Here is a 15,979-nt window from a genome sequence, read left to right as displayed (position 1 = left end):
AATTTGGTGACCTTCTGTGATGGGGCTACAGGGTTGGTGGACAGGAGCAGAGCAACTGACATTGTCTGCCTCAGTTTAGGCAAGGCATTTGACACTGTCCCACACAACATCCTCATCTCCAAATTGAAGAGGCGTGGATTTGATGGATGGACACTCAGTCTGGATGGATGGCCACACACAAAGAGTTGCAGCCAGCTGTCCAGTTACAAAAGGTGTCCCTCAGGGGTCAGCACTGGGCTGATGATGTTTAACATCTTTGTTGGTGACATGGCCAGTGGAATAGAGCATAAAACTTTAGAAAGTTTGCTGACAACACCAAGCAGTGTGGTGTGTTAGACATGCTGGAGGAAGGTGATGCCCTCCAGAGGGATGTGGACAGGCTTGAGAGTTGGGCCTGTGCAAACCTCATGAAGTTCAGCAAAGCAAAGTGTAAGGCCCTGCACCTGGATCGTGGCAATCTCAGACACAACACACAGGATGGGCAGAGAAGTGATTGAAAGCAGCCCTGCAGAGAAAGACTTGAGCATGATACTTTGTGTGTGGCCATCCAGACAGTTTTTTATCCACTGAGTGCCAGCCATCAAATCCATGCCTTTCTAATTTGGAGATGAGGATGTTGTGTGGGACAGATGAGGATGTTGTGTAGGACAGTGTCAAAAGCTCACACGAGCACAGTGTGTGCTCACAGCCCAAAAACCCAATGGAATCCTGGGCTGCATCCAAAAGAGAGTGGCCAGGAGGGCGAGGGAGGGGATTCTGCCCCTCTACTCTGCTGAGACCCCACCTAGATCCACCTGGAGTACTGGATCCAGCTATGAGGTCCCAAGGACATGGAACTGCTGGACTAAGTCCAGAGAAGAGCCACAAAGTTGACAGGAGGACTAGAGCTCCCCCCTATGAAGACAGGCTAAGAAAATTAGAGGTGTTCAGCCTGGAGAAGAGAAGGCTTTGTTGACACCTCATAGCAACCCTCCAGTATCTGAGGGGGGCCTTCAGGGAAGCCAAAGAGGGACTCTTTATCGGGAGCTGTAGGACAGGACTAATGGGTACAAATTGAAATAGGGGAAATTTAGGCTAGAGATTAGGAAGAAATATTTTGAGGGTGGTGAGACCCTGGAACAGGTTGCCCAGGGAGGTTGTAGATGCCCCATCCCTGGCAGTATCCAAAGCCAGGCTACATAAGGCCTTGGGAAACCTGGTGTAGTGGGAGATGCCCCTGCCCATGGCAAGGGGGCTGGGACTAGATGATCTTTAAGACCCATTCCAACCTCTTAGCATTCTATGATAATAAACCCCAACAAACTATGATTGTTGGGGATTAAGCCTTTCTGACCAAATGGAGAAACACATTCGCCTTCAGTTCATATTTTTTGCCTCCTAAACATACAGGTCACCCAGAATGGTGGGTCATGCTTAAAAGTGACTGTGGGCAGACTGAAACATCCTTTTGTTTTCCCTAATGACATGCCTTTGGTAGGGAACAGGTGTTTTATAATGTACTTTGGACAGAAAGTAAAATTTTGATGAAAATTTAAATGGTGCTAGGTCCTTAGAAGTGCATAAAATTATCCATTGCTTAATCATACACACATACATGCTTCTTTCCAAAATTATCCATTGCTTAATTATACATACATACATGCTTTTTTCCTGCAGAAGAGGATGAATCACATCTCTACCTTATTTGATGTAATTATGCTAGTTGTAAAATAAAATGTAATTGATACAGAGTTTTTCTGGGTTTATTTGCCAAATGAAGCACACAAAACCAAATGGTAGGTTATCTCTGAATTTTTATTTCAAGTATCCTACACACATTTAAATGTAAAAATTACAGAAAAAAACCCCAACAAAACAATGTGGCATTATTTTACTATGTTCCAAGTAATTTGCATATCCCTTGTAACTAGAAGTCATTCTGGTCAGGAGCCTCTTGGACTTCCTCAATGCAGGCATCTACCCTGCTCACAGAGCCAGTGCTGAGTGATGTACAGCTTTCTTGCCATCAACACTTCAAAATTAGTCAAAGGATTAGTCAAAAGATCTTTTTGTCAACAGCCTGGAATTCCAAACTGCATTAAAAATGTTACTGGTCAGTTCTTGAAGTATTTTTTTTAAGACTGTGCTCTTGAGGATATGCAAGTTCTGATGTTTGGGCTCAAATGCTGACATTATGGCATGAACTGCAGTCACTTTAGAGTCCTCTTCCTTCACCTTCTGCACTAGCAATTCAATAGAGGAAGGTTCCTTGGATTTAGAGCCTAGGATCACTTGCAGTTTGGTCCAAAAGGACAAATCTTTTCTCCCCTTCATAGTGTGCTTGAGTTCAGCTTTTTCATGTTCTTTTTTCACGTACATACACTGCCAACACCAAAAGCTCATATGTCCCATCTTCCATTCCTCTATATCATAGCTAACTTAGTACATCCCAAAGACATGGTTGGTTGATTTCTTCCAAGCCATGGCTTCGGTCCTCCCTCGTGTAACTTGACTGACATAAGTGTTGCATATGTTTGGCTCCATGTTTTGTAAACCACACAATAATTCATCTTTACATGTCCTTAATATCACAGTCTTCTTCATTCTTTTTTGAGATAAACAGTCTCATTGAAGCTTCCTATAGATTAATCTGGAAAATATGTCCCTATTATTCCTTCTGAGATAAAAAGTTCATTCAATCCAGAAAGATTTTGAGAAAATCTTCTTCCTTCTCAGCCTGTCTGTCACTCTAAGATTTAAGAGTGAATGTTGCTTTGATCCTTCCAGTGCAAGAGCATGAAGTTACCCCGTCAACCTACTTGAACATCACATGATGGATTAAATCTCATTTGCAGCAAAAGAACTCCATCCAGCATCAGAGCAGAGACAGCCCTGCACACATTTCTTTTCATACCACAGCACCTGCTGTTTACTTTGGAAAGGTGGAAGATATCAGTCCAGTGAAGAGCTTCATCTGCTTGCTTTGCACAGCCATGGCCTCCCTACAACTCAGTCTTCATGTTAGAAGCATGTTCTTGCTCAGAAAAGGAGGGCTTCACAGCAGAGTGAAATAAAGTTGATACCAACCTCATAACAGCATTGTAACATGTTGTGTAGCTGTAAAGGTATTTTTTAGCTAAGTCTCAAAATTTGCCGTAGTGTGTAACAGTGCGTAACAGTGCGTGTCAAAGGCTTGTCCAGCACAAGCAGCTCACTGACAAGGTACCTGTACTTTCAGGCTGTTCTGAAGAGACCACATATTACCATTTATTTCCTCTCCATACCACTCAGCCATCCAGTTTGTGTTTACTGATGAGTCCACAGTGCCATCAACGTCAACTTAGACAGAACTTGAAGTAAGATCATTTTTGCAAGTGCTGTCGCTGTTTAAATGATGGAAAGTTGTTATTTCATGTACATTGATGAGGGTAAGCATGTGCTTCATATCTGGTCTGGTTTTCTGGTAATTGGGAGACATACTCTCTTTTCTTAGACATGTCTAAAAGAGAAAACACAAAGAAGAGCATAAAACTGATAATTCCTATGAAAGACAATTAAAAAAAAAAAAACTTTTGAAGATTTTCCTTTTTCTCTTTGCTAACCATAGCTCATTACACCTTTCTCATTTGTTTGTCACTGGAGGTACCCAGTACCAATAAAAGCTGCTGTTTCTTGCTAAATCATTTAATTTTATAGGACAAAAGCCTCAATCAAAAAAGAAAATTTATATTTGATTCACATTTTCATCTCAACAGGCCTTGCATCAAGCTATTGCAAGTGTGCTTCCACCTGCCTTCAGTGTAAGCCAGTGCCTAAAATACTTTCATCAAGTTGTCAAAGTAAAGCCCCAGTCCTGCCAACCAGTTCTAAAGTGAATGTGGCTGTTGAGTTTAGTGTAGATAAGGCACAATATTCACTAAAGAAGAGGACAAGGCAACCTGTAAGAACTTAACAGGCATTTTAAATAATGAACCTCACTTGTGAGATCAGGTCGATATTAAATTTTGATGAAAGCTAGGTTGATATCTGAGACAGGGCCTCACCCAAAAGTAAGATACACGTAATTCCACCAGAGTGATTATCTGCACTACACAGCTCTGCTTTTTATAACTGCACCACTAAAACTGGGACTTATTTTTGTAAGGGGAGGAGAGATTTCTGTAGAGATCTGAAGTTCTTTCAGGACACTGAGAAGAACGTGAGGCATCTGTCTCTTTTGAGTGATATCCTTGCTTTCATACTTCCAGCCTAACAAATTCCTACAAGATTTATCTCATCAAACTTTCGTCTGAATGGCACAAATTACTGGCAGAATTGTCAATCTAAAAAAGAGACAGGCATAAATTTAATTGCTCCCTGAAGATACATAGAAAGCTACATTTAGCACAGCTAATTAGATACACTCTGATCAACAGTTATGATTCATCTGCTGAGGAGCAAAACAAGAAGGCAAATATGAAGCAGGCAGCAAAAGTTAAATCTGACCTCCCAAAATACTGGGGCTGGTTCTGGTTTTGTTTTTATTACAAATGCAGCCAGTGATGCACTGTACTGGTACCCAAGATTCCTGCTACCTCTGAGCCAGATGACTTCACAGCCACTGCACCCAAAACATCGTTTTTCTTCTTTGGAGTGAGCTTCCCAAGTACCTCCTCTCCCTTCCTTTCCCAGAACTACCATCCAGCAGTAAAGGTATGGATAAACTCCACAATGAGATTTTTCTCCATGTATTTGAAAATGTCTGTTCAACAAGAAACACGTGACTTCACAAAAATGCTCGTCTGAAATGTGGTTGACACCAATTTACCAGTGTGGAAACCGAGGCAAAAGCAGGTGGACTTGGACATGTCCATCATGCCACCATACAAAGTAATTCCACAGGTGGGGAAGGGCTCCCAGGGGTCTGTGCCTCCATCTTGGGCAAATGCTGTTCCCAGCTACTAAACCAGAAGACCTATTTCCATGCCCTTAAACTGATAACTAGTTTACACAGAGTAACTGGAAGCAGAAATGAGCAGTGAGAATGCAGGAAAATAACTGATAGGTTGAGTTAGATCAGAGCTAGATCAGGGCGCAGTTTGCTCTCTTTGGAATTCCATCCTCGTGTACCTGAGTTTAATCATAAATTAAGTATGGACACCAACTTCAGACCAGCTGTGTTAAAGCAGTGCTAGCAGAGAAAACGAGTGGGGGGATTTTGGTTGGTATTGTTGTTTTGCTTATGAGAAAGAGAATTACTTACACAAGTAAAGAAGATGAGCAGCAAGTAAAAAATCCCAAGGCAAGTCAGCATGAAGAGCTCGCCTTTGTATTTTTTTAGTTTGTCCTCTTCTATTCCAGGGCAACCTAAAAGGTAAAGCACAGTGTTATATTGCTGTGGTGTTTGTACAATATTTTAAAACTGTTACCTTCCTGACATGCCACATGGAGCATGGGACAGCCAAAGCCCTCCACTGTACCTGTTACTTTCAATGTGACTGTGCTGCTCAGATTGCGTTCTCCGTTCTGCTCTCCCAAAGTGCACTTGTACGTCCCGCTGTTTCGGCTGGTCGCATTTTTGATCCTCAGTGAAAAGAAGGTGTCATTGGAGAGCTCCAAGGACGCCCCAGCTTCTCGTGGAAAATGAGATTCCATATCAAGGACTTCCCATGCTATTCCTTCACTGTCTCCTGCCATCTGGAAAACACAAATATATTTCTCTTCTTGGGCAACAGTGGCATCCTCAGTTTTAGGGTAAAGAAAATTTTAAAGCTGGCTTATGGCTGAAAATGCAGAGCCTGAACAGAGGCAGGAGGGAACACAACCACAATCCATTTAATATGTTCATGCTTGCAATCCAAAAGTATATGGGGTTTTGCTTAAACGGATTCTATCTATAAATAGGAATTACAGAACTATTCTGTAATAACTTCTTAAGCTGCCTCACCTGGACAGCAACATGACAGAAGGCAGGGATAGAATCTGCTCTCAGTGGGCCCATGCAGAGGCCCCAGAAGAGTTCAGACCAAGATACACAGTCCATGGGGATGGAGCAGAGTCAGCAAGAGGCAGCCCTACCCAGGTGCTTAGCAGTGACCCTGGGGACCAGAGGTGCCCAGGAGAGCATGGCAGAAGGCAGGAACGCTCCACTGCTGCCTGTGCTTGCCCTGCCAGCACACCTTCTGCCATGCAGGGGTGACAATTAAACCTGCTAACCCAGCAAATGTGCCACTGCACGAGGGCTCTGCCAAGCACAGGCTGGCATCCTCCCAGTGGCTATGCAGCCCAGAGTTCCCTGTGGGAATGCAGCCCTGGAAACTGCACTTTCCTGTGCCAGTTTCTATGTAGCTGACCCCTGAAACCATGCTGCCTCTCTGGAGGAATGGAGGTTTCCCCCCACCCCACTTCCCTCTCTTCCTCTCATAACTGGAACCAAAGAACAAAAAATTGCTTTGACTCCTTCAGATTCAGTTGTGTGAAGGTCACAGGCAGGTTCTGGTGCACTTGGGGAGCATTTGTATGTTGAATTTCTTAATTGTAACCAGAAGAGCTACATTCCTTGGCGTTGCTGAGAGGCTGCTACAGGAATGAAGTGTATTCCCAGAACAGTTCGTACTGCGAGGCGATAGGATGCACTGAAAACGACAATTGGCTGGGAACCACAAAGAAGAGAGAAATCCCTAAGTTGATTTGAAAGATGGAAGAAGGGTTTGAATTAGCCTGTGTCCATTCTTATTCATCGAAGTTGCTCCCTGCGATTCGAGGCAGCGTGCCCTCCACAAAGGTTTCCCAAGTAATGAATTCAATCTTTCTGTGGACCAGCAGAGCCAGAGCCAGCTCATAAGTCCAAGGCTCAGCATTTCAGCCAAACCTATAACTAATGTAAGCCAAGGCTTTTTATTATTATTATTTTATTTTAATAGACACATTTTTGGGTCATATGTTGGTGCTTACTTTCTATCAGCATAGCTACTGCATTGGGGTATAACAGTTACACTGTAGGTTATTAAAATTAACACAACTTTCTCATACTGAGGCTAGGAGTATCTGGTTTCCCTTTCATGTGTTTGCAGGAGGAAAGCACACTCGAGAGTCTGGAGAGAAGTATGGGTCTGATGCTCTCTTCAACATTGCTATTTTTACAGCCTAAAATAGTGTAAAGCAAGCTGCAAATTGGGGAACTCTTCAGCAACTGAGGAATGAGACTAAAGCACAAAATTTCCTTAATTGTAAAGATTCTTTCTCAGAAAGGTTTTGGGTTTTCCAGTGCATCAACTGAAACATAGAATGGTTATTTCCTGGGGCTTTCCACACTTTACCCAGAAACAGGGAAGAATCTTCCCCTTAATCCCCCAGTAAATTTACCCAGCTTCTCTTTCTTACTACACTCCAGCCCAAGCAGCTAAAAGACAAGCAGTATGTATGGTGGTTTTCAGGCTGCAGGGACATCACTGTGCTACAGGGATTTAGGTATTTTCAGGCCTTGCACATTGTCGGAGATGTAGCCAGAGGAATTCCAATACCCAGGCTGGGCTCAGCTCTGGTTACAGCTAGGTCAATAGCAGTTAAGTGGATATAGTTGACCTCCCTCAGATCTAATTTTTGCCGCTCTCCCTTCCCTTACCACCCCCTTCCTCAGTGAAATTTAAAACTGCCCACAGGACAATAAAAAGAACCAGCGTGGCTGCCCTTTGCGTTGCCCTAAATTGCAGATAGGAGGTCTGAGCTACACACAAAAAATTAGATTTGTTTAGGGATTTTTGGTTTTGTTTTTTCCTTTCATTTACTGGCAGCATAAATAATTGCTGTCCTGGGTGGTAAATGGTGGTGTGATCCTTGTGGCTGAGATCTGGGAATGAGAAAACACTTTGATCTTTCTGTATGAAATTGCAATCAGCACTGCTTCTATAAGGGAGAACTCAATTAAGTCCATGCATCCCATGCCTGACCATGCACTTATTCCAAGTGAGATTTTGGGTAAATGATTGAACTCCCCTTCATGGGAACAGTGAGGGATAGGATTGATTATTGCCTCCAAAGCTTTTTAAGGTGCTTGGCTGCTGTTGCAAGCACAATGATGGTGACCCTGCAGATAAGACTGTCAGCATTTTGCCTTAGACATGCTCTGTGTAAGGCAAAGCGGTGTCATGAAACTGCACTAACAACATGGTTTTTTCCCCAAAACACGAAGAAAAAGTTACTTTGTGGCCTAATCTGGCTCCCTCACTTGCAGAGAAAGCACTGGTGACCCGGATGGGGGGTGTGAACCTGGAGTTTGGGGAGGCGGAGGAGGAGGGGTCATGTGTGGGTTTAATTCAGGGTTTGCACGCTTTTCTTCCTCCATTAAATCTCTTCTTTACTGAAGGACAAGGGCAGGCAAGGCAGTCTGCAGGCGTGCTGTGTGCCCAGCAGCATCCCAACATTTTTTAGGCTGCAGAGACATCTGGTGGCATTTTTCCAGCCTCTGCAAGCAGTGCATCCACCCCTACTCAGAGGTCACAGCAACCTTTTCTCTGATGCCTGAACCAAGCCTTTTTCCACAGCAATCTTATCTCCTGTTATCTTATTAGGAAAAAAAAAAAGCAACAACCCCCCCCCAAAAAAAACCAAAACAAAACAAAAAAAAAAGAAACAAACAAAAAAACACCAACAAAACAAAACAAAACACACCCCCCCTCGCTTTTTAAATTCTCTACATAGCAAGAAGACATGTGAGCAAATTTGCAGAGTGCATACTCATATCCTAGCTGTATAAAAGGAAGTCCATTAGATGTTCAGTAAGGTCATGGTTCTGCCTCTTGCTCTATTCAACATAACCTCTTTTCCGCCCCAAACCTAATTAAAATTACAAAAATGCCATTTTGTTTGCCGCCTCCTGTGAATTACTTGGCAGACTCTCTCACTGGACAGATCATTTTGCAGCTCAAGCTTCTATGATAAACCAGCCCTAATTCATGCCAAGTGTCCTCCAGGTGATACCAAGGTAAATGCTGGGGGTTTTACCTAATTAATTCCACACAAGCTTGGGGGAATCAAAGCAAGCACTGCCAGAGACAGCAATCCACTTGTGTAGGGACCATCCTCTTCTTTAATCAGTGGAAAAAATCTTTTCTTCTCGCGTTTCATTCGTGTTTCATGTCCCTTACACCTCACTGCTGAACAAAATGCAGCATTGCCAGCTTCCCCTGCTCCCCACCTCCAAATGAAGGAGAAAAGTAGCATGTTTGCAGCTAATGGCTTTACCAAAATTCAAAAGGCAAATGATGACTTGTGTGGGGACAGGTAGAAAATTCTGCTAAATCTATTTTCATAAAAAGGGCCTTGTTAGCATGCAATCTGCTGGGGGTTAATTCCCCCATAATTTTGCTGGGGAACAGGGACTTCCTGGCAAAATAATTCTGCCTATCTGTATAAACTAGCCATTAGGAAAATGAGAAAAAAAAGAAGAAATGTGAGTTTATATTTAATGTCACATACACAGTGTCCTTCAGCAATGTCTGTGGCAGCCTTTCAGAAATCAGCTGGCAGAATATCTTCAGCAGATGCTGAAGTGAGGTCCCTGTTGAGACACACCCTGGAGTGATGGGTTCAGTGCTGGGCTCCCAGGGCAAGACAGACCTGAGGGAGTCCAGTGAAGGGGCACAAAGATGGATAATATCTTGGAGAACCTGACATGAACAGAAGGTGGAAGCAGTAGCTCAGATTGTAAGAGACCAGGCTCAGGATCATCTTATCAGTATTGATTCAACCTGATTAACAGGGGGAAAGAGAAACTAAAGATGGACTCTTCTCAGTGGCCTTCAGAGGCAAGAAAAGAGGTAATGGGCGCGGGCTGAAATTCAGGAAATTCCACTTAAGCAAAAAAATCCCCGTTTTTACTGTAGGGGTGGTTGAACACTGGAATGGGCTGCCCAGTGAAGGTGTGGAATCTCCAACCTTTGAGATATTCAGGACTAAACTGGACACAGCCTTGAGGAGACAGCTCTAGTTGTCAGTTTTTAGTGAGTTTAATTGAAAATTATGCTAGTTCCCAAAATCTTGGAAACACGTAGTCTAAAGAGGTTGTGATTTGCCCACATATATTCTCTAGTCCATTGACTGATTCCTATTAAGTTTCTCCTAGCCTGGAGCGTTTTGGTAAGAACAGTGGATATTAAAATGGGATATGTTTGTTGAAAATACAACTGAGCTGATATATTTCTGTTCTCTGACTGTATGAATTATGAGAAATAGGTAGAATTATTAGGCCCCCAAAATTTAAGAGCTCTTTAGCAAATGTTTCATTTTCAGAGAACTAAAAACAAGGTGGTGAAAGGAGGAGGAGCATTTTGCTCAGTTCTAGCTGGCTAGGTTTTAGTATTTGTTTTGAAAACTGCTACAGCATTACATGGCAGAGCCCTCAAAATGGCAATTCACCCCTGCTGTAGTTCTTGCACCCAACGAATCTATTAATATGTAATTTTATCATGAAAGTGCGCAAGTGAGCAGTTCTCACATTAACTCATGTTCTCTGCTCTCATTAAATAACATTTCTCATTTTCCCATACCTACAACAAGTGGTACACTGTCTTCCAGGTAAATCAAAGTGCTAATATAAACCACTTTTCCCATTAAAAAAGTTTTATTTTAGCAAAAATTTTGAGGTCCAAAACTGATGTCAGTTTAAAGGTGGAACATATTAACATCAGATTATTTTCTAGTGAGTGTGAGATAATTGTGAAAACGGTTTTGTTTAAAATCATACCAGGCATAATGGCCATGTTGAAATTTCTGGCTGTTATAGAGAGCTAAAAATCTACATGAGGCCAGAAGCAAAATATATAGAATTCTGGCAATGCCCAATAGCCAACATATAATGAAACACAACTGAGCTGAAACTGCTTAAAAGGTGTATTTTTCAGCACAGAAATGCTTCCACATTCGGTTAGTGCTAAAGGTGCATCCATATGGTTCCTATACAGTGTCATGTAGAGATACCAAAGTTAAATTTGAAAGTAACAGACATAAATTGTGGGCACATGTGAGTGAACTCTGAGTGTGCTGTAAAAAGGGGTAAAGTGGGGGGCAGGAGCAGGGGGGAGATGAGGAAAGAAAATCCAAAACCCAACCCCAAAACAACAGTGAAGGAACTACGTGTGACACATGAGCCAGCTGGAAAAGCCCTTTGACTCACTCACACAGACTCTTTTTTGTTTAGTTGATTTGGCTTGGTTTGATCCTTTTTAGTTAAGGGCATCCAGCCTTAGCTCATGTCAGACAAAAGAATTGTTTTGGTCATGAAATCATTTCCACTGGTCCCTTCCTGTCTAAATCATTAATGTGATGAAGCTACTTGGGGATTAATAGACATCTGAGAAGCATTGGACTGCATTTCTTTACACAGGTTAGAAATTCAGCTGAAGTAATTTAGCAAATATTTACCTATGCTAATATATCACAGCTATGCACTTTTAGCAAACGTAGTTTCCTTTGAAAGAAGGTGCAGTCAATATTATATGTCTAAATTGTTTATTCTTATTTTGCAATACGACTTCCCCCTATTGTTCTGCCACAATTTTATATTTTTCAAGGAAGTGCTATAAAGTTAACAGATTTCTCTCCACTGATGCACAGCTTTCTTTCCTCTTCCTCAAGATTTAGTTCAGATTAAGATTCTTCTGGCTATCAGATGAAGAAAATAGTGTAATATCTACTCGGATTTCATTTGTGTGTGTTTAAACTTGATCTTCAAACTGGATATAAAGTGATAATTATGAGGGTCTATTAAGTGGTTCTCATTTTCAATGTACTTCACAAAGAGAAACTGTTCAGTTTTCAGTAGCCCTATGAGGCAGAAAGGTAAGTAAAATTTCATTACTCAGATTCTTGTCTAGTAGGTGGGCTGTAGAGATTCAAACCAGCATTTCCATAGACAATTCCCAGGGCCTGGGTGCTTAGGCAAAAAAGACCTAGTTTTCAGTTCTCAGCTGGCAAACTTCCACACTGCTCATATTTGGGTTTATGGCATGCAGGCTGCCCAGTATTCCTAAAAACGTAGCACACTTTAAGACTATCATAATTATGAAATCTTTTCCATGGCCTCATAGTGAGTGGAAGAAGACCTGCACGAGGCTGGAAGAGGACTTGGTGCTCTACCTTCTCCCCAGTGTGTTCAGCCAGCCTACTTCATATATTTTTAAGTAAAAATCATTTTGTCTGAGCTGTGGCCCTGATTCTGCACAGATCTACTTACACAGGTGACTTCCTGCACAAGGATAATTAGCTCCAGTAATCCTTGATGCACAGCAGGTCAAACACATCCATCTCTTTTTTTTTTTTCAGTATGAGACATTAGCAAAATCAAAGGAATTGAATGCAAACTTTTTTTATACCCAGTTGGATTTTGACACCAGAATATTAACTTTATTATACAATTACTTCTCTATACATCAAATACTTTTACATTACATCCTTTTTTTTTTTTAGCAGATTGTAACAAACTGGCCCTTACTTGGTCTGAGCACACAGAGGTGCCCATGGGAAGGAGTGGTTTGCTCACAGAATGTTCACCCTGTCAAACAGCTGCACAAGCAGCACCTTAACATTGCCACCATCATTTTTTTAAAGCAGCAGAAGCAAAGGTTAATTGCTTGCATTTACTTCACAGTTCAAAGTGACCTCATACAAAAGATTTTACCTAACAGCTGCTTGAACTTTACAGCCTGAAATTTCATACAATTTGTTGGAATTACCTTTTAATTAGTCCTTTGGGGTTATATGTGGTGTTTATTGATTAACCCTTCAGTAGCTGTTTTTAAATAACAGAGTAATTACCTGTGTTGGGTAGCCCAGTCACACTCTACCATTCCCTCACCTCCTTTGCAGTGTTGAGTGGGGACAGCAGCACAGAGCCAAAGTGTAGGGAGGGGAGGAGAAAGATCTTCAAGCTGCTGCCTATTTAGCTAGCCCCATAAGTTGAGGTATTGCTTGTTCAGCACAACACACTGAGCCTAGATTGCTTTTCCCCATGGAGAGCCATGCTTTTTAGATTTGGTGCTCTGCTTTTCCTAATATGGCTGCAACTGTGGCTTGGGCTGGTGTCACTGCCTGCCTGTCCCCACTTCCCACCTCTCTCATGGGACAAGCAAACAGAAGACTGCAGTACCATGCCACAGCCCCTGAGGACTGTGGCAAGAGCTGACAATTGCCTGACTTTTGTTACTTTTTGTGTCAGCAGAGAAAAATAAGTGTGAGGTTCTGTCATGCTGGACACTGGAAAACCAGTCTTTTCCTGAGCAAAGCAGTTGAAGCAGGAGGAGCAAGGAGACGATGGAGGGAGTGAGGGTTACAGGGACAGGGCAGGGAACATGAAATGGCAGTCTAGACTGTGACAGCATGACTGCTGCAAGGGGAAGCAGCACCAGAGAGGGCCCCCACAAAAGGCATCAAATACCACCTTCCTGTGCATGTGCAGTCATTTTGTACCCAGGTGGAACTGCAAAGAGCTACAAGGCAACACAGAATTGGCTTTATAGGCTTTCCTTGTACTTCTTCATCAGGGCTTTTGGCTGCTGTTTGCTGCTTGGCCCTCCCATCTCCCACTGTACTTAGAGAAGCACATGGTTCTGGAGTATCCCCACACTTCAGCCTCTCTTTGTTTTTGTTGACTTCCAACACTGCTGTGGGGGAGACTATTCTGGGATCCAGTCATCCTCTGTTTATTCCTCCCAACCCCCTACCATATCTCAACTCCTCGAGGTCCACCAGGTGGCATGGCTTGCCTTCCATGACTCTCTGCCCTTTCCAGACACTGGGAGAAAGGGAGCCTTCAATAATTAACACATATCTGGATGGAAAATATAGATCCTTATGCAATTTTTGAGGCAGAAAACAAAAAAGAATAAGGTGACTCATAGCCCAAATCCCATAGTAAAATTCAACCAAAAGGATTATTCTCTCCTCTGTTTACCACCTGTGCTCTGTTCAACAGTTTGGAAAAAGATGCTGCACTTGGTGGGTTGGCAGTCAGATGTTCACAACAGCCCTTTTGAGGTGCAGTTGTCATCTGGTCTGTAGGCAGATGCTCATTGTTGTACAGGCAATGAAAATCAGATGCAATGCAAGATTCAACCTCAGAAGCCATATCTAATAGCAAACACTGTTCGTTGGTTTACTGTAGGAAATGAGTTTAAAACTGTATCTGACCGAACTGCTGAGAAGCCCAGGCTGTGGCTTTAGGTTCCGGCAGAGTTAAATTAACGGTTTTCAACACCCATAAATAAGGGGTTTTTAACTCTTCCCTTCCATTGCTCTACCATCACATGGGAAAGTAATTCAACTCTGTAACCCACAAAATGTTTATTCACGGTTTCATTTTCCACTATTATAACAATCAACAGAGAATTGACTTAACAGGTAACAAGAGGACCACCAGGAGTGGCCCATGATAAGCAGCAGGAGTGTATGGCTGGGACTGGGGAATGGAAGAGAACAAAACCTTCCCTTTTTTCCCGTTTTGGCTCACACCATAAGCTGAAGCTCTGCAATGAGGTGAAAATTTTCGGTGCCGTACAGTCAACACCGCCTCTTCCACCACTGGGCAATTCTACCCCTCTTAGAAATTTCATCTTGGTAATGTTGAGTGGGACTTTTCTACCCATTAGCTGATTGATTCCTGTAATCCCTCCTGTACACAGGTGGTCAGCAGGGCTCTCCTGCTCTGGAGAGAGAAACTCTGAATCAGAGCAGTCAAGATGTGATTTTTACTTCATGACTGCAAAGAGATAACTCAGAATTTCTAGCTCTCCATCTGCCTTCTGCTCACACTCTGCCCTTATGCCCACCCCACTAGTCAAATCTTTCTAAAGAATAGCAAGTACTTTTTCAGTTCTTCTATTTCAAAGAAAAAATCATCTCCTGTTTCCAGGAGATTAAACAAGAGCAACATCATTGATGTTGCAAGGCTTAAATACAATTTTTTTTTTGCTTTGAAGAAAATCCTGGAAGACTCCTCTTTGGAGTAGTATTTGGCAGGTTGTACATGGGGCATCACCTGAATGTTGATCCACAGAAGCCAACAATAATTAGATAGAAAAGCAGGCCAAGAGCAATTCAGGGAATCATGCTCAAATAGCCTATCTCCAATGACACAGAAAAGGCCTGTTTCCCATGGTCAGCTCAAAGGTTTGCAGTGCTGCCTTCTCTCTGCTGCACTAATGGGAGGATTCCTCTGCAAAAACAACCCATTTTGTACAAGACAAGCCAGTAGCAGGTGGGAAAGCAAAGCAGACTGCTCAAGTAACTTAGACATTTTTCTTACTTTGTACCAAGACGCTGTCTGGTAGGAGATTGAGGAGTCCTGAAGAGCTTTACAGGGCAGCACCACTTCCTCAGCACACCTCACAGCAACATCTGGCATCATCACAGAAGTCCCACAGATCAAGCACCAAACTGCAAAGCACAGGTACACATCACCTTTAAGAGAGATCGCTTATACAATCCTTCCTGCCTTCCCAAAACATATCCCCACAAAACAAACGTGAAAGACCGGAAGGGAAATTGCAGGGCTGCCCACTTACCATTGCACAGGATGACGAGCAGAGCGCAGACTCCCAAAGACATGGCTTTTACTGCTTCAGATCACAGAGCAACAACAATGTGCCTCTCTGCAGGATGGACTGTAAGAGCAGAGTGAAGCTGGGGCTGCTTCTAGAGTGATATTTCTGAAGGCAGATTGGGGAATCCCCCAGACTTATCCTGAGGATTTCGTCATAGGGAAAATCCCTACATGTATGAACCAAAGCTCCTCCCCTTAAATCTGTGAGGTCACTCCCATTTCTGCAAGCACTTGCAGTGGTAGCAGCTCATTTTCCTTTTTTCATTTTTTCTCCCCCTCTGTATTGATCTGAACTGAGTTAAGTTTGACCAAGGGGCGCTGTGGGTTGCTGTGAAGGCCATCAAAACCAGCACTCAATGAATCTCTCTTCAGTGACAAAATGTCAGGGGAAAGGGCTTGCCAGCTCAAAATCCCCTGTCAACCTTC

The 15,979-nt window shown here is 42.8% G+C and overlaps 1 protein-coding gene across 2 annotated transcripts; it reads right to left on the bottom strand.

Annotated features, from left to right (window-relative positions):
* Positions 1-1,784: 1,784 nt before the first annotated feature.
* Positions 1,785-15,735, bottom strand: CD83 (CD83 molecule). Of its 2 annotated transcripts, none has more exons than XM_064423507.1 (5): positions 15,516-15,735; positions 15,257-15,411; positions 5,439-5,655; positions 5,222-5,325; positions 1,785-3,478 (listed from the first exon to the last, which is right to left on the bottom strand). In XM_064423507.1, exons 1-5 carry the CDS (start codon positions 15,556-15,558, stop codon positions 3,320-3,322), a joined length of 678 nt encoding a protein of 225 aa, XP_064279577.1. In that variant the 5' UTR covers positions 15,559-15,735; the 3' UTR covers positions 1,785-3,319. The 2 variants fall into 2 exon arrangements, with proteins under 2 accessions (XP_064279577.1, XP_064279567.1); XM_064423497.1 differs by having other exon boundaries at positions 15,257-15,387.
* Positions 15,736-15,979: the final 244 nt, after the last annotated feature.

The sequence above is a fragment of the Passer domesticus genome, chromosome 1 (assembly GCF_036417665.1).
Source record: "Passer domesticus isolate bPasDom1 chromosome 1, bPasDom1.hap1, whole genome shotgun sequence".
In the NCBI taxonomy this organism is placed as follows: Eukaryota; Metazoa; Chordata; class Aves; order Passeriformes; family Passeridae; genus Passer; species Passer domesticus.
This window is presented reverse-complemented; position numbering and strand designations above follow the sequence as displayed.

Excerpts from the sequence above, each read along its gene's own strand:
- CD83 (XM_064423507.1), bottom strand. The coding sequence starts at position 15,558 with ATGTCTTTGGGAGTCTGCGCTCTGCTCGTCATCCTGTGCAATG. Across the intron at positions 5,326-5,438 it reads AGTCACATTGAAAGTAACAG|GTTGCCCTGGAATAGAAGAG; the intron begins GTACAGTGGAGG and ends TTTACCTTTTAG. Across the intron at positions 3,479-5,221 it reads TGCTCATCTTCTTTACTTGT|ACATGTCTAAGAAAAGAGAG; the intron begins GTAAGTAATTCT and ends TTTCTCTTTTAG.